We start from the raw sequence: 23,881 nt of genomic DNA, 5'->3' as shown, positions 1-23,881 counted from the left end.
TGTGAAGAGTGGGAGAAGAGGGTTGCATTGACAATCCAACACAATGGGCAACACATTGAACACATTTTATAAGTGGTCAGAAACTTGTAAATAACTCATGAACGAATAAAGTTACGTTGAAACCAAGCACACCATTGTTTTTCTTGTGACATTACCAATAAGTTTGATGTGTCACATGGCCCTCTTCCTATTGAAAAAACAAAAGTTGTATCCAAGATGGCCGACTTCTAAATGGCCACCATGGTCACCACCCATCTTGAGGAGTTTGCCCCCTCACATACACTAATGTGCCACAAACAGGACTTTAATATCACCAACCATTCCCATGTTATTACGGTGTATCCATATAAATGGGCCACCCTGTATGGGGCAAGAGGGAAGGCAGTCACAACTGCACTACCAGAAGACAATCTTGCAGACACTGAGGACAGCTAAAATTACCTGGGAATCCCACAGGGTCAGCGTTCACCCCAAATCCAGCACTTTGAGATTGCACACTAAGCAAAAGGAAGGAGGCCTGAGGACTGGTGAGAGTTAGAACCACAGGCCAGGAGGAGACAACAAACATCCATGATGTTTGTTGAAGTATTAATGAATGGTCTAAAATGATGGTTTGGAGGAAGTTACCTCAGAAAGAAGAAAAAGTGTCCAAAAAAATCAGTGGTATTGATATTTATCTTAAGATTACCCTATAAAATAAGAAGTCATCTGTAAGTTTTTAATTAAATTGACTAAACAGATAGGCTACATAAAAACACCGTTGGGAGTTCGCCTTGTAATCGGAAGGTTGCCGGTTCGAGCTTGGACAGTCTCGGTCGTTGTGTCCTTGGGCAAGACACTTCACCCGTTGCCTACTGGTGGTGGTCAGAGGGCCCGTGGCGCCAGTGTCCAGCAGCCTCGCTCTGTCAGTGCGCCCCAGGGCAGCTGTGGCTACAATGTAGCTTGCCATCACCAGTGTGTGAATGTGTGTGTGAATGGGTGGATGACTGGATGTGTAAAGCGTTTTGGGGTCCTTAGGGACTAGTAAAGCGCTATACAAATACAGGCCATTTACCATTAATAACATGAGGTCAAATTCCACTTTTTTATTGTCATTGATTAACAATTCCACAAATAATCGAAACAACATTGTTTAAAAATATTCAATAGTTAAAATAAACTCAGATTTGAGTAAAAGGTAAAACATGCTGTGATGATTTAAATGAAGTTAAAGTTCGTATGTCAAATCAGAAACATAAAGAAACATAAACATCAGAAAGATAAAATATTCATTTGTTACACCTTACATCTAAATAAAATTAGAATAGAACACACACATAAACACATTATCGAAAGAAATGTTTCATGAAGCTACAAAAAAGAAAAATATTGTAATTTCTCATTAAAAATAAAACAATAAACTATTCGTTAATGTTCACAACAATATATTTGGTTTTAATTCTCATTATATTCTCAAAATGAATGTTTCTCTCATGTGTGAGCATTTATGTGACCAAAGCAGAAATATATATATACCATTCTGTCACCCACATGTAATGTTTAAATCACTAACATTATGTTTTAAAGTTTATTTGTGAGTAATCAAGGTAAAACAGCTCTTGTGATTTTCAGCAAACTAAAAATGTGTAAAACTGAAACTGTTCAATTTGTACTGTCCATTTCATCCAGACTTTGAATAGCCTCTTTTTTATCGTGCATTTTCCATTCACTGGGAATCTCACCACGCTGTGTGAATTTTAAACCATGGTGGTTTTCGAGTTTCTCCTGAAACTGACACACAAACCATGTCCAATACTTGAGCTCAGACTCATCAGGGGTAATGCTCCAATTTTCATATGGTGGTCCAGCAGTTCTGTATTTTTTAAAAGGAATGGTATGATTTGAGTCATGGCAAGGGTAAAAACTTCCTTCACTTGCAACTTGGGTTGTACAAAAGTCGACACACAATATCTCAGTGTTTCTGTAGTGCCAACCATTGATTGCTTGAGATCGATGAAAGGGGACACTGTGATCTCCGTGACTGTGATCTTTAATTGTGTTGGTACAAACAGCTGCACAGAACGGGCAGGTTTCCCAGCAGCAGTTACACAGCTGATCGATGAGGATTTGATCAGGTCTCAGTCTGAATTCCTTCATCTTATCCAGCGAAGTCTGGCTTATCGTCTTTGTGATGGACACAAGGCCTTTCTCAATCGTTTCTTGAAGGAAGTCAAAATTTTTTATGTTCTTGAAGTTTTGACAAGAGATGGCATCAAGGGTCAGTTTATCACTGAGGAGACTAGAAAACTCCTTTGCCCACATGTCTGTGTCTCCTCTATGGGTTTTGACTTTTTTTGTTGTGTCAAATAAAGCATGAATGACAAGTTTGTTGATGTCCTCCACATTTTTCCTGAGTATATTTAGTGCTTTATCTTTGTGCTCTCCAAGCATGTGTGCGTTTACTTTCTCTTTGATAAAAGCTTCTACTTGCTTCCTCGGATTTCGGATGTAGGTGATGAAAGCATCAAAGTCCTCTTTCTCTGCAAGTGACTTCAACAAATGTTTCTCTAAGTTCAGTCTGTTCCCATTAAATGCTGGGAAAGTGCACCTCATCTCTCCAGCGAGATCAATGGCAGTCTTGTTACAGACTGCTTCAACAATGGAAACCCTCAGTTTTTCACAGATCATTTCTCCAAACACAACAGCAGATGAGTTTCCTTTGCAGAAGCTGCTGAAAATGTTGTAGTATTGTGTTTTCTTGCTTTCCAAGTAAGTGAGTGCATCATTGCTCGTTTTGTATTGTTTGTGAGACTGTGAAAGCCAACTGCAAGCAGTGTCAAATACATATAGTAACAGGTCAACTCTGAACTCCTTCTTGAAAGCACATTTCTTATTTGATTCAAACTCTGTCACTGTGTCCTGAACTGTTTTAGCCACTTCTTGTAAGTAAGTTGAACTGTAGCCTCTTGTTGCTACAGGCTTGCTCATAATGGCATCAAGAGACTGTTTTTCAATACTGTTTATGAGGGATCTTATCATTTCCTGGTCTTCATGCTCAAAAGGTCTCTTTAAGTAATGTATTATTGTTTTAGCACCAGCTTCAAAAAATGTAGCCACTTGGCTGACAAGCCCTTTTCTTGTTGTATCTTGGTGCTTGCCAAGGACAATATAATCAGAATAATTGCCAACCTCAGATATTTTTTTGTATCTGCCATTCTTTTTGCATTCAAATATGAGATTCCATTCAAAACCAAGGTCATTAAGGATATTTGCCTGATCGTCATCCAGCTTGATGTCCTGAATGGGTTGTGCATCTGCAGTTAACTCTTTTACCCAGTAATCCCAAACTGAGTTGAAACGTTTTTTAAGTTCCTCTTCATTTTTTGCTTTGACTTTTAACTTATGAGCAAGCTTTTTACTCTTTTGCAGCAGCTTGTTCTCAAATTCGGTCTTCTTATCATCCAGCTTTTTACAAGCTTTCTTCTGCTGAATAACTTCATCCAGTTTTCTTTCCACTCCTCTCACCAGTTCCTCTTGGAATTCCTTTATTTTGTTTTCAAATCGGCCTCTCCACTGAACCAACATTTCTTTGTCTCTGTCATCCTCAAAGTACTTTGACATATCTTTTTCTACTTCTTTATATTTTTCACTCATTGCTTTGAAAAGATCACTACGCTCAACCTTGTCAAGTTCTCCATTTTCAATTCTGGTATGAAGCTGGTTTTCAATCACTAGCATGTTGCTCCTTAGGGCCCAGGTCCAGTTTCCATACTCAACCTCAAGTTTTCTGTAAACTGCAATTTCTAATGTGTTTTTGAAACTGAAAACAAATTGTTCATTCATCAGGGCTTTCCACAGGTCTTCTATCTTTCTGTTAAAATGTGAGAGAGTGATCCCAGGAGAGCATTTAGCCTTAGACAGGATGATGTTCTTCAGCTCTTGGATGCTCTCGCTGTAGCCTGGATTTGGAGGAGCCATCGGTGGACTTCCCTCCCATAGCTGAGCAAAGTATTTCACATCTTTTTGCACATCGAAGTCAATGATATCACTGAAGCACTCAGCATCACACAGCTCCTCTTTAGCAGCTAGCTGAGCCATCTGGTCCAGTTTTTCTTGCAGGCGTCTTTTCCCATCCATGTTTTTCTCAGCAGCTGCGATATCTGTCACATTCTGGTGAACAAACACACAACTCGGAGAAAGTTTAACTTTCTTCATCCTCATGAAAGCCTGAACAACAATCTGCAGGACATCCTGCATCTCAGCTGGATTCTCACCAAAGATGTTGATCAGTGTCAAGCTTCCTAGGCCAACAACAAATGTCGCTAGTGCATTGTCGTGATGAAGAGTAGCATTTCCTGCCAGCTCAAGAGCCCGCAGTCCTTCAGTGTCCACCACTAGAAAATAGTCAAACTGGAAGTCTTTCTTGACTTCCTCTGACACTTTGACCAGCTGCATGAAGGCACCTTTGGTGCACCTGCCTGCACTCACTGCAAACTGCAATCCAAACATGGCATTCAGCATTGTTGACTTTCCACTGCTTTGTAGGCCCAAAACTGACAACACAAAAACTCTCTGGTCGCCTAGTTTCTTGATAACTTCATCTAAAAGACTGGAGATCCATGTTAGAGGCACATGACCTGCATCACCATCCATCAGCTCCACTGGGTGTCCTGAAATCATCAGATCTGCAGCCAGTTCAGGGTATTTAGACCAGTCAGTGTGTTTACTCTCTGCTTGTACTGCTCTGTGGGCTTCATAGATCTGTCCCATTTCTCTGAAGATGTGTTCCAGGCCAAAGGTTGCAGACTGCAGTGTTTTGGAGATTTCTTCAAGCTCTGTTTGTTTGCTTGTTAACAGATCAGATTTGTCGTGTTTCTTCTTCAGAGTCAAGACCTCAGTCCACTTTTCATCATAGCTTTGAAGAATCAAAGAAAGATCATCTGTGGATAGGGCATCTGTTAAGATCTGAGTCCATTTCAGGAAGTACTCCTTCTGTTTTGATGGCAAAGACAAGAGGCTTTCTGTGAATGACTTCATCAGTTCACTACATGAAGGTTTGCATTGCTTTTGTCTTATTTTATTCAGTTGCTGTTGCTTATGACTTTTTTCCATCTCAATGTTTCCTTTAAGGTGATACAGCTCTTTATTTATTCTGCACCACTCATGCCACAGATCACCTTGACAAGGTAGAAATGTATCTTTGATCTTTGAAATTTCCATCCCTTGAAGCATTTTAACTGTTTTCATTGCAGCTGATTTCCCTTTTTGACAGACTTCATCATCTTCATCCACTGTGACTCCAGGGACTTTAGCCATTGATTCAAGCTGGAAGGATGTATTATCAGGTTCATATAAAATCTTTCTGATAATTCCTTTCAGTTCTTCAGAAACATCTGACTGGCTTCTGTCTTTCAGACCCACTTTGTATTTTCCATCTTTGACTTGAACTGCACCACAATCATTATCAGCAACGAGAATAATGAGAGGCTTTGGTGACCTGTAAAGGTCTGAGATGACTGTAGTACCTTTCTGGCCTTTTTCCAGAGTTCTCACAAGAACAACAGTGACTGAAGCTTTTTCAATCAGTATCTCACGCTGTTTTTCAAATGACAGAGCATCACCATGAAGATTACAAAAGGCAATGCAGTCTGTGAAGGAGTCATTGGGTTTTCCGGCTGGACAGTACCAGGCAATCTCTGCCACACCATCCATCAGCAGGCGAGATTTGGTGCTACCTGGGCAGTTCCTGTGGAAGAAGGTGCTGTGACGGTCATTGATCACAGTGTTCATGAGCTGAGATTTTGACACTGGAAGTGAACCCAGGCGGAAGAAAAACACCATGGGTGTCTCAGCTTTGCAAATGGGCATTGTCTTCATGGCGATGGCATTTGAATCACCCTTGATTTTAGTTTTCTTCCATGTTTTCTTCCATGTTTTTGTTATCTGCCTGAATGTCCACAAAGGACATTCAATATCCTTTGTGACTGGGTCAGGGACAAGCAAAGGTAAGGCGTACTGACACTGGGATAGCTTTGTAATTATGTTCTGCTTCAGAAAACTGTCTGAGCAGTGAAATACTGCCATCTGAACATCCATTGGATGCACATGACACTCTTTTGATTGGGAATCTACACCGGTGCTAAATAGAGCATCTAAGTCATCACTGTCAGAAATCGTAACAGTTTGTGAATAGCTCACATCAGCATCGTCTTGTCTTACAGGAATGTATCTGGCTCGATAGTCCAGCATTGATAACTTCTGAAGAAATGTACGCGCTAGATCTTTCTCAGATGTGTCATGGATCTGTTTCACAGGAGGACATATTTTAAGTAAGTCTGCTGGTGACATCTTTGTTTTTTTGTCTTGAAGGTGAAGCCTGCTGAGAAGTCCTTCAATGTTTCCTGTACATTGTCGTTTTTTTACTTGAGTCACTGACTGCTGCAAGAAATAAAGCACACTTAGGAACTGATAAACTGATAAATTCTTAAGACTGTGTGGAATAAACATTAAAAAACAAATAAATAAATAAGTCAATAATAAATAAGTAAATAAAAAAGATTCTGACCTTATCCTCGCTTACACTCCTTGTCATATTGGAGGTACCTGCACAAGACAATTGATTTACCAGATCAGCAGAGGGACAGATTAAGGGACTATGGGGGGAAAAAGGTGCAATACACAGTTCAGCCAAAAGTCTTCATTCAATTTATTTTTGCCTTCTTTGACCATGGGTTGTGTCTGAGCTGTTCTGATTAGACTGTAAATCACACTCTATGATAGAACTCCAATAGAAATACCACTCAGAAGGAGACTAAGAAGAAATAAAGAGATAAGGCCTGGGAAATCTTATCAAAACAAAACAAAGAACAAAAACATACACAATTACCTATGACTCAACTCAGAAGTCTTTTCATAATTCTACAGATATAAACAATGTGTTTATGGACTGCCTTCATGTGTTCCTCAAATATATAACTGAATATTGAATACACCCATAAATTCCCTAAATCTCTAACTATCCCATAATTACCCTGTGATCAAATCCATTTCTTATAGAAACCCAGATTTATTGTATTGTGGACTGAATCAATTGGAATCAACTAAAAATGTTAGATGCAAAGGTCCTTGACATCCAAGACTTTGCTATGGTCTCATTACTTTACAACTGCATCTTATGAAGTTAATGCCAAAATGTGGGAAACTAATAATCAAACAAACAAAAACAACCTAGAATGAGTAGCTGTATAAATAAATTGTTTTGTTTAAGATGTGATAGAATGTTACCTTTCTTCTTAGTTTTAGTTGGTACAGGCTTGATGTGACCCTCTCCACCTGTATTGTCATCATTTTTCTGTGAGTGTTCAGAAACACCAGGGGCTTTCAATAGATTGCACTATGGAAAAAAAATAGTTTAGTTGAGCTTTAGTTCACAGATTGTGGGATTAACAACATTCATAAGTCAGAAAAGAAAAGCACATCAACAGCAACACACACACCTTGTTAACAAAAGTATCCAAACACATGGCAGCAACTGGGTATATTTAGGATTTAGCTGTGTAGACATGGTCAAGACAACCCGATAAAGTGTGAAAAAATGTAGCAGAACTTTTTTTTAAAAAACTGTGATTTAAGTGACTTTGATGTTGTTAATGATGCCAGATAGGTTGGCATGAGTATTTCTGAAACTGCTGATCTACTGGGATTTTCACACAGAATCATCTCTAGAGAGAATGATCTGAAGAAGAGAAAATAACCAGTAAGTAAATGGTAAATGGCCTGCATTTATATAGCACTTTACTTAGTCCCTAAGGACCCCAAAGCGCTTTACACTACATTCAGTCATTCACACACTGGTGATGGCAAGCTACATTGTAGCCACAGCTGCCCTGGGGCGCACTGACAGAGGCGAGGCTACCGAACACTGGCGCCACCGGGCCCTCTGACCACCACCAGTAGGCAAACATGGGGTTAGTATCTTGTCTAAGGATATTTGGCATGCAGCCAGGAGGCAGCCTGGGATCAAACCACCAACCTGCTGATTAGTGACTGACCTGCTCTGCCACCTGAGCTACAGCCACCCCAGTAAGCCATAATTATCTGGGTAAAAATGTGTTGTTAATGTCACAGGTCAAACACTCATTGCAACCAAGGTATGCAGAAGAATATCTCTGAAGTTAAAAACTGAAGAACATGGACTACAGCAGCAGAAGATCACACCAAGTCCCACTCTGATCAGTTAATAACAGACATTCTCTTTTAAACATACATTAGTTCTTCAATTTAAAAAAAGAAAAAGCATTAAAAACTGACTCTTACCTTTTCCTTAATAACTGCATTTTCTCTTTCTTTTCCTACAGGATCAAAAAGAAAAAAAGCAGAAATTCCAAGGTTATTGTTTCATAAAACTATAAAATACCTAAGCCCATGTTACAGAATATATCTGTTTGTGCCGTTGGCAAACTCATTTACTTAATCACACTGAGAATAGTAAAATTGTTTATATTAACAAACAGAAACATATAGAGTTAATTTTGTATTATATACAGCAAACCTATCAATGAAATATATACCCTTGTAGTGCAGTACAACTATTTATTTGTTAAGATGTTACCTTTCTCCAAATATGCAGTTTGTGAAGGCTTGAATTCATCCTCTCCTCCGGGGATGTCCTCATTCTGTGAGTGTTCAGCAACACCAGGTTCATTCAAGGACTCAGTCTTCGAAAACGGTCAGTTAAGATGAGTTTTAGTTCACACTGGCAAATTATTCAGGAATAACAACATTCAAAAATAAAAACATAAAATACAGCACTCACGTTGTGTACATACACATACACAAAGACACACAAACAGGCAGACACTAGCCATTTCAATAAGTGTACTTGTTCAACTGCTTGTTAATGTAAATATCTAATTAGCCAATCACATGGCAGCAGTCCAGTATATTTAGGATTTAAGCATGCACCGTGGTCAAGACGACTCACTGAAGTTCAAAGGTGATTTAAGTGACTTTTAATGTGGCATAGTTGTTGGTGCTAGATCGGTTAGTCTGAGAATCTCATAAAGTGGAACTCCCCACAGAAGTATCTCTCAAGTTTATAAAGAATGGTCTTAAAAAGAAAAAATACCCAGTGAGTGACAATTTAAAGGAAGAAAATGCATTGTTTATGCCAGAAGACAATGTCCAGATGCATTTAACCTGATAGGAAGGCAAAGGTGACTCAAGTAACAACTTCTTTTAAGCAGATGGGGAAGAGCAGGAGCAGACACAGGAAGAACAGGAAACAATTCACATAAACTCACTAAAACTGCAAAAAGATTAAACAAAACGTCATCTAGTCTAACGAGTCTAGATTTCTACTTCAGCATTTGGATCAATTCTGCCTTGAAGCAATGGACTTATGTATTGTTGCTGACTATGTCCATCCCTTTATGACCACAATGCACCCCTCTTCTGATGGGTGCCATGTGTCAAAGATCAAATAATGTAAAAGTGGGTTTTAAAATATAGCCATGAATTTGCTGTATTCAAATAGCCTCTACAGTGATGAGATCTCATGCCAATACAGTATCTTTAGGGTGTAGTGGAATGGGAGATTTGTATATTGGATCTCCAGCTAACAAATCTGCAGCAACTGTGTGATGCTATCATGTCAATATTGATAAAAATCTCTGGGGAATGTTTCAACCATCTTGTTGAATCTGTGCCACAAAGTATTAAGACACCTAAGAAGGCAAAAAAATGGGACCAACCAAGTACTAGCAAGGTGTAAGTAATGAAGTGGCTGGTGAGTGCAAACCTTTGTGGGAAGTGAAGAAATAATAGCCTTTTGCAATTTTGGGGCAACCAATGGCACACCTTCAGTGAAAAGCAGGAGGAATGCTTAGAATCATTCATGAAATTCAGTCCAGCGTAATCCTTCATCGCTCAGATACTGGGGGCTGAACTGCTGGCAGGGTGGTAGAATTTGTGGTAGATTTTTTTATATTGAAACAATTGTGATATATACATCAATTGTTTCCATATTGCAATAGTCTCTATTTTCCACTGTTGATATAAAATCCAATGGTAACTGCAGTTGAAAGCTTGTAAACACGAGACTGTAATGTAACACTGTAAACATTGTTCATAAGAGTTATATTGGATCTGATTGTCTGAAACTTAGCATCATCAAGCATGGTGATCAATGAGGGATGAAAGCTGTTCCTTAGCCTCTTCGTTTGTTGATCTGAAACAACTGCTTGTCGCTGATGTGGGCAGGAGTACAGTTGTGTGTGTAGAGGGTGTAAGAGCAGGGGACTCAGCACACAGCTCTGTGTGCTGAGTCTGATGGATGCAAAGAGGTGGGGTGCCCATTCTAATCTTCAATGTCCAATTACTTAGTAAGGCCTTAATCTAGAAGCAAGTGGAGTGTGGAGGTTCTATGTCCAACAGTGTGGTTACCAGTCTTGGTGACCACACTGTTGACAGTGTTAAAAGCACAGCTGAAGTTTATGAAAAGAAGCCGTGTTTAGCTCTCTTTCTCCTCCAAGTTGGACAGAACAGCATGAAGATCTGTGATGACAGCATGCTCTGTAGACTTATTAGCTCTGTTGACGAACTGGTACGGATCAAACATGGGACAAATGAACAACATGATGTGGCTCCTAATGAGCTTCTCGAAGCACTTTAACAATGTCTATGCAGTTCTTAATGTAGCATAGTATGCCTCGCAGACCCAGCATTTCAGACTTTGTGATTATTATTATTATTATTTGGGTATTGTTGATTCATGGTTTTGGTTCTCAGTGATCTTAGTTGTGTTATCTCTGCCTGTGTGTAAGTCTCCCTGTGCTACTGCTTTCACTGTCAGTTCCACGTTTCTAGGTTCTCTTTTTCCAGTGTTTTGTTTCTTGTTCTCATGTTCTGGGTCTAGTTTGTTTTTTTTGTGAGTTTATGTTTATGAACAATCCTCCCCAGTTACTTTGTTAAGCTTGTGTGCCCTGAGTTTGAGTTTCAGTCTGTGTGTTTCCTGGACATGAAGTCAACGAAAGTGCTGACACATCCAAAATAACCAATAATCCAAATAACCATTTTAAAATGATATAGCAGTAAGTTGCACCTACACTGCATGTCTGTGTCAATTTGTGTTGAAAGTGTGGACTTCAAAATAAATACTAGTTTTTAAATTGTGTTGATAGACCACAGAAAACCAGAGTTATGACAAATAATTCATCAATAATAATAATTATTGATAATAATGTATCAATTTTTTTAATTATTTAATCATTTATCATAAATTCTATTGTCACATTTAGCGCAAGAAGAGATGGTAAAAGCAAGACTTTGACACCCCTTATCTTAGAGTGAGGGGAAGGTTTTCCAAATGGCGGTGGCAAGAAAGAGAGAGGAGAGATAGCGATAGCAATTTTTACGATGTAAGAGATTTGTTACATTTAGCGTTTTGGGAATTTATAATCAGTGTGTAGTGTTGTGTTAATGTTGTGTAGTTAGTGTGCAGTGTAGTTGTTTGCTTTGTTTTGTATGTCAATACAATAAGTATGTCACAGATGCTGGCCAAAAAGACATTAAGGGAAGATTGCAATATAAACGCTGTATCAAGGTGGAAAATAGAAGCGATAGACCTCCTGTTGCAGGTTTTAGGCCTGTAATGTAACAAATGATTTCATTGGCATCTTATTGTGACACCTGATTGTTGAGTAAATAGTTTTAAATAGTTGCACAAAAACACTTGAGGCACTGACAGCATTTTTAGGTAAATAATAATATATAATGTTGGTGTTTGCAAACTTTGTGCGTACGTTTTTAAAATGTACAATTTATATTTGTATTTCAAGTTATGAAAATGCAAATACGATCGCCACGATCACCACGATGGGGCAATTGTGGCTCAAGAGTTGGGAGTTCGCCTTGTAATCGGAAGATTGCAGGTTCGAGCCCCAGCTTGGACAGCCTCGGTCGTTGTGTCCTTGGGCAAGACACTTCACCCGTTGCCTACTGGTGGTGGTCAGAGGGCCCGGTGGTGCCAGTGTCCGGCAGCCTCGCCTCTGTCAATGCGCCCCAGGGTGGCTGTGGCTACAATTAAAAGAACCAGGGTAAAACTGATTTCCCGACACTGCCTAATTAAAAAATTAGTTTAAGGTGTCCTGCATATGTGATATATGTTTTTTTTCCTACGTGACGTTATTCTTTTTTTGAACAAAACTCAAAACACAGCCTAATAAATCTTTCCGTCATTTCTAAGCCCCCCGCCCCACATGCATACTACCCTTTATGGCTAAGCCCCGGTGTGTAAAATGTCTGGCTCCGCCTCTGATTCTTGCATAGATCAAGTCCTACAAAACCTCATGGTCCAAGGGTTATTTGGATAGGATTTACGGTCTTGGATTTAGAAGCAATTTTTCAACAGGTACACTGTGTTGCGATTTTGGGTCTTTTGACACAGCATTTTGAGTTTATACTTTTATATTGATGTTTATGTTTATTATAAATTCATTTCTATTTTGCCTAGGTTGCTTTGTTATACTTTATCTTTCAGATTTCCTTTGTGTCTTCATGGCTGTGTGTCTTAAGTTGTCAAGTTCATGTTGTCATGTCTCTGTCTCATTATGTTTCCTGTTTTGAAGAGGTCTTGTGTTTCTATGTGTTTAGTTTTACTCTTCCCCTGTGACGTTGTTATGTTTCCACTTCCCCTGATCACCTCCTGTGTGTTTTCAGTAATTCCTTGTCAGATCATTTGCTTTGTTTCCAGGTCATGAATTCATGTAAGTCCTTATGTTTCAGTTTTCTCATGTCAGGTTTTAGGTGTATGTTCCGGTTTTAGGTTGTTTTTTTTAGCTCACCCACTTTAGTTTATTTGCCTTGCCTTTTGTTTTTGTACCGTTATCCAGCCTACACTAAACTAGAGATGGCACGATACCACTTTTTTATGTCCGATACCGATATCATAAATTTGGATAACTGCCGATACCGATATGAATCCGATATAGTGTTTTTTAATCAACAAAACTGTTTTTTTTAAATATCTTGCTGCATTTTGTATAAGTTCATACTCAAGTTTAAAACAACAACTACACTAAAGCTATTCTGTTATACCTGTATGCAAAAAAAAATAATTTCATAGTTCAGCAATACTGATCAATCTAATAAACTTAAACCTACACCATCCTCCCTATTCTGGTATTTTAAAGAGTACTTAGCGTAAATATTAAGCAACCTAACTAATAGGGTTCCAACTCCCAGCAACAACAAAAATAAATAAATAAAAAATAGGGAACCACCCCTCACGCTCCACCTCATGATGCTTAATCGACGTAATCAACCTTAATTTGATGCAGTGTGAAAAAAAATGCACAGAAATCAATTATTTTTCAAGAAATATTAAATAGATTCAACAAAATTGCAGACTGCACAGATGGTACCTTCCCAAAGGAAAATGTACTATAGCTTACTAGGGTATATTAGACTTAACAGTTACTATATACAGTAATGGACTTCTATACATTTTACATCAGATTAAAACTTTGGGTGTAAGATTCAGATAATTATTTAATAACAGCCAGACATTTTAAATGAGAATAAGAAAGAAAAGTATGTCTTTGTGCCCCCTTTTCCCAGTTAATGCCCTATCGGCCCCCCCTGGCTAAACTTTGCTAGATCCGCCCCTGCACAGTTACAGCCGTCAGCTGCGTAGAAAAGGATCCTGGTGTAGAAAGTAATATTAAATAAATTCTAACAACAGCTGATCAAGCTTAAACGAGCTGCTGTTGTTTATCCGCTGGTTTCCTCTTTCTGGATCAGCTGATCATTAAGCAGTTTCATGATTGAAGTAGCAGCAAGAAGAGGCAGTCGCTTGTTAAGCTTAACGCAGGAATGCTTTACAAACAGTCAGAGATGGACTTACACACTTGCTTTACTTCTCTCGGGGATAACTTTGTCGGAGATGAAATGCCAGGTTGCTAGCGAAGCTCCAAATGCTATCCAGACCACCGACAGGTCCCGCATGCCACAGCTGCTCTATCACGTGAGGCATACTGCTCGACGTGCTAACGTTCTGAGGTGAGTTACGGCGTGTTGCAAGTTTTGTGAGGTGCTTTCGTGATATTTAATGGATCGGATTACATTTTTTATTTTTCTCCGATATCCGATCCAGTAATTTAGGTCAGTATCTGACCGATACCGATACGTAATATCGGATCGGTCCATCTCTACAATAAACATCACGTTTTAAGTTCCCATTAAGTTTGTTTCCACACTTTGGTTTGTCTGCACCTGGGCCCACTATTCACACTCCACAGATTGCCTCTGCACACTGTCACACCTGAGGCATATTTGATAGTGATTTGCCACAGAGTAACAGTATGTCAGTATTTACTGCAGTGTAACCTAAAGCTTTTGGCGGTTATTTTCAATTGATGAATTTAAACTTATGGGAATGATGGAGCATTCTGATTGGCACACTAACTTTAGGCTCATTTTTCCCTGGTGGTTTTGTCTTCAGCAGACACATGGTTCAAAACTGGGCAGTTGGAGTCAGTTGATGACTTTTAGAATAATCTTTTGTGTCTGGCTAATTAGAAATGAAACCATTTATCTGTCTGTAGTGGATTCTCCTACATTTCAACTCATCTAACCTAATTTAATGTCTCTGATTTTAATCTGTATAGTTTATCTCCCCACTAACACACAGTCTTAAAAAGAAAGAAAAAAGAAAAGAAAAAAAAAACATGCACAGACACTCAGCAGGTTAGTGTCACCTGATGACTTCCCAAAGATTTGAATGAGCTCTTAAGACAGAGAAGATTAAGATTCCTGATTTTAGACATTTAAAATACATGATTCCACTTTTCAAGTGGTTTAAACAATATTTAATATTTCAACATTAATTCAGATATTTTGCTAATTCAAAAATTTATTTTGCCATTAGTAAGCTTTTCCTAATGTACATATAAGATGTCCAGCTACTTGCCAACTTTAAAGCTTTGGTACTTCAGCTTTCAACAGTTCTGTACTTTGGCTTTCATGTGACTGATTTGGTATATTTCAGCTCATTTGCCTTTTTTTTCTCACCAAAGATTCAGCAGTTATAAAAATTTAACTCGGATCACTCAGCTATTCACACTGCATTTTCCTGACGAAATGCATCCTGTAGTATTCTCTTAAACTGGAACTTGACATCCGAACAGAAGTTATACAGCTTTTGAAAAAAACCTTGTCTTTCTGATGATTAACTAGAACATAAGTCTTACCTTTTCATTGAAAATTGTATTGTCCGTCTCTTTTGATGCAGGTTTAAGGGGGGGGGGAAGCAGAAATCACAAGGTTATAGTTTCACAAAATTGCATTCTTTTAGTATTGTACATCATTGACTGAATGAAAGAAAGCATTTAGCTTTGATAAAAACTCATCTATAGAGTCAAAAAAATTAGTGTTTAAAAGATATTTTTAGGCCTCTTCAGATCTGGATGTAATAACCAGAAAGAATGCAATAAATAGGTATTAGCTTTTTGTTTGTTTGTTTTGTTTGTTTCTAGAGGCTTGATTACAAAACTGGTGTTTTTATTAGTCTGGTTAGTATCTAATAGCTAGTATTTCCTAATTAACTCATTGAATTCTGCCTTTGTGGATGGGAGTGGAGATATAGATAGATATCTCTCTGTGTATGTATGTATGCATGCATGCATGCCAGCCATTTTTACTAAAACATTTAATACCAAAAAGTTGATTATGTTCATCTAGACATAGTGTTTTCCGTGGAAGAAACGTTTCGTCACTCATTTCCATCACCTATCCGAGTGACATGATGAACAGAATCAACTTTCTGGATTTTCTTACCTGGATGATTGACCATGCATCAAGACCATTTAAGTTTAATAAAAATAATGGTCAGTGAGACCATGTGTGGAGGTCATTTATAATATATTTTGAAAGAAATTCTTTTCATCTCCTATTTAGAGCTTTCTAAATTGGTTGCCTACTTGAAAAATACAGGCTCTTACTGAGTTTTACAATAAAGATGGCTTGACCAAAAAAACCCTGTTAGAAGTCAACTAGGGGAGAACTATGGATGTCAAAAAATGGTGAGACTTGCTGAAGGATTGATGCACACTGGTATAGACCAGGTGTAATGGTGTAAAGCAGGTTCAAAACGTATTCTTGTTCAGGACATTAAATCTAATTTTTAACTTTTCATCCTAGATTCTGTCTACAAAATCATCCTGACCAGACGATCTTCTTTGATCTAGAGTCTGTTTTAGGTCCAGTAGCAGACAAAAGGAGAGCCACATCCAAGATGCACAGGAAGATTCAGTTTTCATACATCAAGCGCAAAAAGTACATATGCAGCACCCACAACAAAACTGTCCCTCACGTGTTTTATAGTTGGCATAGATTATTATTTCAGAGTTGCAGAACTAGTTCAAAGGAATAAATATCAACAGCACTGAGATGCCTTTGCATTTACTCAAAATAAACATGATTTTTCCACCCATATTTTGATTAGGATTACTTTTTAATTAAGTTTTATGCCAAAAATTCATAATTAGGGCTTAAAGAGGTAAATACCAAATATTAACCATATATATTTTTTGGAACTGAGATAAAGTAAATATTTGTAGTACTTTTTTAGAAAGTTTTCATGTCTGATATAATCATTCAAAAGGCAGCAGGCCCACCAGAGCTTCAAATGTATGAGTAATAACATAAACACAATGAACAATACAGAGTTAATGAGATTACCTTTCTCCATTGTTTTAGTTGGTACAGAATTGAGGTCATCAACCTCTCCTGTGCCATCATCATTTTTTGGTGAGTCGTCAGAAACAACAGGTTCATCCACTGGATCCCACTATGGTAACGGTAAGGCAAGTAATTAAGTTGATTGATATCAGGTCTGTAACATGATTAGCTATAAAAAAGAGATAGGCAGAGACTCTAAAATCTGTGAAAGAGTGACTAAAAAGATTGTGGAATACAAAAACAATGTTCCTCAACATCAAATTGCAAAGGCTTTGCAACTCTCATCTACAGTGCATAACATCATCAAACAAGTCAGAGAAACTGAAGATGGCTCTTTGTGTAAGGAAAAAAGTCGAAGGTCTGCGGGCCCTGAGATGACACTGATGCTAATCGGCATGTGTAACTGACATTACTAAATGGGCTCAGGAATACTTCCAGAAACAACCGGCGGTTATTTCTTGGCGTGCCATCTGCAGATGCCAACTGAAAGTTGAGTTGCTGAATTCACTTGTAGAAATCATTCACATTTGCAAGAATGGAAATGGAATGGATAAAAATGGAAAGCCTATGATTCAGTGAATGACACACATATTTCCAGGAATGCCTAGAACTGCACAAGATCAAAAGGACATTAAGAGCCTTCATCAGGAATTCAAAGGCGATGCGGCGAAAACACTAGAGGCCAACTTCAAGCCAATAGCACAAGTCACCATCAAGTGCAGGATTTACTGAGGACATGCCCTGTCCCCACTGCTGTTCTGCATAGGCCTGAATCCCCTCCGCAAGACTGGCTATGGATACCGACGACAGAATTACGCAATTGGCAGCCACCTCCTCTACACAGATGACATCAAACTGGATTGACAAGAAGATATTGATTTACTAATCCACACCATTAGGATCTCCATCAGCTACATCAGAATGTCATTCTGACTGGAGAACTACAGTCGGATGGTAACGAAGAGAGGGAAGGTAGTCAGAACAGAGAGGAATATACTACCAGAAGGCTTTTATTTTTCAACTTTTGAGTTGGAAGATTGTAAATCTTAGAGAGACATGTTTACAAAAACATATAGCATTCAAATAGAAGTGAGGCTTGTAGCTATGATAAAGAACATTACAATAATCTTACCTCATTTTTGCTCAGCAGAATTCCCATCCCTTCTGCTGTGGGATCATGTAAAAACAAAACACAAGACAGAAACATTGCATTAAATCATAGTTATTACATGTGGATTGTGCCATTTCATTTTCAATCTAAACTATTATTAGCTGCTTTTTTTTAACAGTTAAAATTCCATTTTCAAAGTTATAAAAGGTATATAAAATACACAACTAAACTATAAAATCAGTATTCATAATTAAAATTGATATTTTAGATGCCTGTGTTCTGTGTATTCCAGCACAGTGCAGACCATACCTGAACACTACTTCCACAGAGGTTGATTATCTTGCTAATGGTTTTACATCTTCACTGCGTACAATCTAATTACTGTAGCTTCTCTGAAAAAGAAAGCCTTAAACCAGAAGTACTTGACTTTGTGGTATAACTCTCAAAAAATCCCTTTATAAGTGAATACAATTTTAATCATTAGAGAAAAAATAACTTGTAACCATTTAACAGACATAAGATTATCTACAGCTACTTTCATTACCATTGCTCAGCACTTTGACAATTACAAGAAAGTCTGCCTTATTTGAGACAAATTATGAAGAAATGAGGGATGGCTCAAGACTTTTGCACACTTCTGTATTAGAGATGGCACGATACCACTTTTTTATGTCCGATACCGATACCGATATCATAAATTTGGATAACTGCCGATACCGATATGAATCCGATATAGTGTTTTTTAATAAACAAAACTGTTTTTTAAATATCTTGCTGCATTTTGTATAAGTTCATACTCAAGTTTAAAACAACAACTACACTAAAGCTATTCTGTTATACCTGTATGCAAAAAAATAAATTTCATAGTACAGCAATACTGATCAATCTAATAAACTTAAACCTACACCATCCTCCCTATTCTGGTATTTTAAAGAGTACTTAGCATAAATATTAAGCAACCTAACTAATAGGGTTCCAACTCCCAGCAACAACAAAAACAAATAAATAAAAAATAGGGAACCACCCCTCACGCTCCACCTCATGATGCTTAATCGACGTAATCAACCTTAATTTGATGCAGTGTGAAAAAAATGCACAGAAATCAATTATTTTTCAAGAAATATTAAATAGATTCAACATCTTTCTTCAACAAAATTGCAGACTGCACAGATGGTACCTTCCCAAAGGAAAAAGTACTATAGCTTACTAGGGTATATATATTAGACTTAATAGTTACTATATACAGTAATTGACTTCTATTCATTTTACATCAAATTAAAACTTTGGGTGTAAGATAATTATTTATTAAAAGCTCGACATTTTAAATGAGAATAAGAAAGAAAAGTATGTCTTTGTGCCCCCTTTTCCCTGTTAATGCCCTATCGCCCCCCCTGGCTAAACTTTGCTAGATCCGCCCCTGCACAGTTACCAGCGTCAGCTACGTAGAAAAAGATCCTCGAGTAGAAAGTAATATTAAATACATTCTAACAACAGCTGATCAAGCTTAAACGTGCTGCTGTTGTTTATCCGCTGGTTTCCTCTTTCTGGTGCAAAGTGGGCCAAAAGCAAACTAGAGACACGGACTCGCGACAGAAAAGCCGATCAGCTGATCATTAAGCAGTTTCATGATTGAAGTAGCAGCAAGAAGAGGCAGTCGCTCCATATATCGCTTGTTAAGCTTAACGCAGGAATGCTTTACAAACATTCAGAGATGGACTTACACACTTGCTTTACTTCTCTTGGGATAACTTTGTCGGAGATGAAATGCCGGGTTGCTAGCGAAGCTCCAAATGCTATCCAGACCACTGACAGGTCAGCATGCCACAGCCGCTCTCAGATCAGCTGAAACACTCAGTTTATTTAAATCCAGGTTGAAGACTCACCTATTCTCAGCTGCATTTGAATAAAGCACCAAATCCACACTTTTAAGCTTAAATTTCAAAACTTACATTAACTACTGATTTTATCTGTTTTGATTTTATATACTGTTTTGTTTGTTTGTTTGTTTGTTAATTAGTTAGTTTGTTTGTTTGCTTGTTTTAATCAATTTTAAATCATGCTTTTTAATTGTTTTTGTTTCTAATGTCTCTGTAAAGCACTTTGAATCACCTTGTTGTTGAATTGTGCTATACAAATAAATTTGCCTTGCCTTGCCTTGCCTTGCCTGTATGCTAATTATTAAAAAAAAAAACCTACAGATTCACATAATTAGTAAATTTGTTATTAATGACCCATTACTGTTTTGTTTTTTAAAAAATAGATTTATTTTGTTGTTCAGATTTGACTCCTCAAACACTTCTTATTAAGAAAAGTCAAAAACCTCCATGTACGGTCTTTAGTTTTTATCCACTCACCTTTTTGATTTTGTTGATTAACAGAAAAATCTGTTCTGGCTTCCTCGTCATTGTCGGAGAGTTGCTCTCCCTCCTCTTCATCACGCATCAGTCTTCTATAGCAGTGGGGATTGTTTTCAGAGACCATGGCATCTATTTTTTCTAACAAAGCTGTTATCTCCTTTTCATCTGTCATATTTCTTGTACATGTGTGGTATCTTTTTTCATCAAAACTGCTGTTAGCTTTCAGGTCTGCAAGTGCATTTTCACATTTTTCAGTTGGCTCATGAGTCACAACTGTCATTACAGAAAGAAGAAATTCTTTCCCAAAAGTTTTTTCTAGTTGCTGCACTATTGAGCTGTAATGGCTGTTATGCAGACCATATGGTAACAGTAGGAGAAAGGCATGTATTTCCTCATTTAATGGGATTTTATCAATGTTTTGGAGACCAAGCATGTTAATGACAGAGATGTGCCGACCACACATATCATACAGTCTGGATGAAAACTGTCCTTCTTTGGTTTTCTCTTCATGGTCAAGTAAGATATTTTCTGGTCTGATTGCAATTGAATTTATGTCACCAATTAGCAGTAGTGTGAGCTCAGGAAGCACTGAAACAAATAAGGAAATATCAGCAGGTTATACTAATTAAAGTGCAATTATTAAATTTGTGTAGAGTTTTCTGAAATTTGAGCAGAATTAAAATTACAAAGTTAAGATGTTCCTAATCAAAATATTACCTTTACTTGCAGCAGATTCAGACATAGTTTTAGTCTGGCCTCTTAATGTTGAGCTTCTTGAGCGTCATTCAGTAGTGCCCACTAAGAAAAATGTTTTTCAACAATACATTATTTGGGTTAGACTTAATGAGATTACAGTGTGTTTTGAAAATTTCTAATTTCAATGGAAACAAATAATTACATCAAGATGCAGAAAGTGAAATTTTGACTCACAAGGACTGCGGAATACTCTGAATGGCTCTGACAGGCTTGTTAAGTCAGCCAACATAACTGTTGTTACGATCCCTAAGTTTTGGACTCAGTCTTTTGTTGGTGTTATTTCTTTATGGATTTTGGGTTTTGTGATTCCTTGAGTTTTTTGAGAATCTTTTGTCTCTGTTGGGCGCTCTTTGTACATTAATATGTATGATAATTTTCTTTAGTATTTATTATATTCTTTGTAGTGTATTTTTATATTCTGGTTCTTCTTTGTGGTTTTGTCATATTAATTACAATCATTTGCAATCCTGTGTCAAGTTTGCATGTCTTAGTCTCAATCTTAGTTTTAGTTACGAGATGTTTACATCACACTTTGCACATCATCTGAGTGTACTTTGTAGTTTCCCTGGGCTGTGGGTTTTTTTTTTCCAGCTGAATAAATAGCTAGCCATTTGTTAAATCTCCATTTGGTGTCTACACCTTGGGTCCTCACACCTGCTGCTTTTCTTTGCTTTGTACCACACTATATGCCAGTGGGTGGCACTATAGCTGAATACAAACACACAATCTCACTTTTAATTTCATCATTTTATAAATGTGAAAAAGTAGAACATTTTCAAAGTAAAAACTTTCAGAATCATTCTTTTCACAGAAAATGTACTACAAAAGTTACTTCTGATTTGTTTGCTGCAGATTTTTATTTGTCTAAATGTCCCATCAAACAAGTACCTTACAGCTGTTTCCCTTGACATTTCTGTTTGGTTGAACCGCTGAGATATGTAGACACAGTCTGTAAGCAGAAATTAAACTAAACTGTACATTTTGTTCAATGAGACACCCGCAATCTGGGGAATTGAGCGTAAGTGAGCTGAGAGCGAGAGCAGAGTGTGAGGAGTGGCTGAGACCCCGTGTGTTTGGAGCATCCGTCCCTTTCCTCTTCTACCCGTGGAAGCCCTTCCCCAATCCCTCACTTTTGTAAATAGCACCTGGTGTATAATAAAACTAAAAGACTGAATGCAACCGGCTGCCTGCGCTTGAGTCCAACCCGCTAGCCCCGACAGGCAAGGCCTATACTAAAACTTTATGCATTTGAAGCAGGTAAATCAATTAAATAAATCAAATAAGTTGTAACATAATAATGAGGTGAACATTTTACATTCACCTTGATATACTCTCCTCCAATGGTTGTTTCTCACCAAAAAAATGTTTTTTGTGAGCAAACAATATTTTTGCCTTGTCAAATATTTGGTTATAGATAATCCTTGCTGTATACACTTTTGAAATACATGAAATGCATCACAATATGCGACAACATTCAAACCAAGACTAGTTTTTGTCATATGTTTAAAACACATTAATGAGCCTACGGAAGCGTAGAGCTGCCACCCAGGCAAAAGAAAAATAGAAGTATATCACGTTATAACGTGAAAAGTTTGTTCTAACAATATACTTTTCATGTTTGTACAATATACTTTTCATGTTTGTACAATATACTTTTCACATTTGAACAACATAATATCACATTATTACAATATACATAATTATAATTTCTGTACAATATAATATTTATATTGTACGAACGTGATAAACGTTATAACATGAAATACTTTTGTCTCTTTTGTTGAAATACACAGTCTAATTGCAATGTCACAGAGTTCCTTACTGGAATCATTTGACACTAAAAAGATCACATTTCCGTGATCTTTTTAGTGTCAAATGCATTTGCCCAAAAGGCAGCTTTTCTTTTAGCACTTAAATGCCCTCAGTTGCACTTACCTTCAGTGGGTTCTTCAGGTCTGCCTCATCTAACATCAGAGCCTCTAGTTAACTATGTGCTCAAATAAACCACACCCACCTGCTTTTAACAGATGTGGTGTGATGTGAATGGTCCAATAACTCTTCAAGCACGTAACTACTAAATCAATAATGACAAAAGTGAAAGAGAAAGTAACATTTTGTTTTGTGTTTTTTCTCAGACAAGTGCGTGCACACAAGTGTATGCAATACAGTTTGATAATGTGACCTTTAAGGCTGGTCAGACTAGTTAGACTTCAACCAGCTGACTCACTCCTAATGCTTTCACAGTGTGAACTGATAAAACAGACTGTTATCGATGTGATCACAGGAAAATAGGGGGGGGGGGGAAATATGCAGTTTGCTGCAGTCTGTTCCTGTTCTGAAGGCTTAGGGTGTGGAACCAGCAAGTAATGGAGAAGGCCACACACCGCTCAAGGAAACACAGGGATGGGTCCGGGAAATCTGGATACAAAGATAAACACGTTAATATCTAAAGCGCAGGCACGAGAAACTTTGGCTAGACTAGTTACTGACTAGAGTTTTACAATGATCCAGCGCCAAACAGCAGACCTCTTCCCTCTTAAGTACCAGCTGGTCTTGATGAGATCCAGGTGTTTCCAATACAGTGAGGCATGGGCCGAGGGTGTGAACCCACTATGCCCCGGCAAAACAGGAGAGAGAGAGAGAAACAGCGAGAGATAGGAGCATAATGATCAGCGTCTTGCTGACCCCCAGGCCGATGGTGGTCATGATGCTTTCCAGGAAGGCATAGTAAAAAGTCATCATGATGGGTGTGCTGACTCCAAAGGAGTTGAGTTTCCTAAGGAGGTATAGCCATTGGTGACACCACCTGAGAATCTCCTCTGTGTTGGCAGAGAATTTCAGGATGTTGTCAAAGATGGTTCCCAGGTATTTGTACTCCTCAACTGCGCATACCAGCTAGCTCCTGTGTTCACTGAGATATTCAACATCTCTTTATCTCAGT

The 23,881-nt window shown here is 37.9% G+C and overlaps 1 protein-coding gene across 1 annotated transcript; it reads right to left on the bottom strand.

The window, feature by feature from the left end:
* Window positions 1-1,191: 1,191 nt before the first annotated feature.
* Window positions 1,192-22,900, bottom strand: LOC146575708 (interferon-induced very large GTPase 1-like). Its single transcript, XM_085270543.1, has 11 exons — window positions 22,876-22,900; window positions 20,902-20,982; window positions 20,182-20,772; window positions 17,849-17,883; window positions 16,717-16,825; window positions 15,228-15,256; window positions 8,591-8,696; window positions 8,296-8,330; window positions 7,264-7,372; window positions 6,545-6,582; window positions 1,192-6,417 (listed from the first exon to the last, which is right to left on the bottom strand). The coding sequence occupies exons 2-11, from the start codon at window positions 20,924-20,926 to the stop codon at window positions 1,642-1,644; spliced, it is 5,853 nt and encodes a 1,950-aa protein (XP_085126669.1). The 5' UTR covers window positions 20,927-20,982; window positions 22,876-22,900; the 3' UTR covers window positions 1,192-1,641.
* Between the last annotated feature and the right edge of the window lie 981 nt (window positions 22,901-23,881).

This window comes from Mchenga conophoros, linkage group LG4, assembly GCF_057382185.1.
Source record: "Mchenga conophoros isolate Kocher_MC1m ecotype Shallow Benthic linkage group LG4, M_conophoros_male_GT1.1, whole genome shotgun sequence".
Lineage (NCBI taxonomy): Eukaryota > Metazoa > Chordata > Actinopteri > Cichliformes > Cichlidae > Mchenga > Mchenga conophoros.
This window is presented reverse-complemented; position numbering and strand designations above follow the sequence as displayed.

Excerpts from the sequence above, each read along its gene's own strand:
- LOC146575708 (XM_085270543.1), bottom strand. The coding sequence starts at position 20,926 with ATGTCTGAATCTGCTGCAAGTAAAG. Across the intron at positions 20,773-20,901 it reads TGAATCTGCTGCAAGTAAAG|TGCTTCCTGAGCTCACACTA; the intron begins GTAATATTTTGA and ends TATTTGTTTCAG. Across the intron at positions 6,583-7,263 it reads AACTAAAACTAAGAAGAAAG|GTACCTCCAATATGACAAGG; the intron begins GTAACATTCTAT and ends TGTCTTGTGCAG.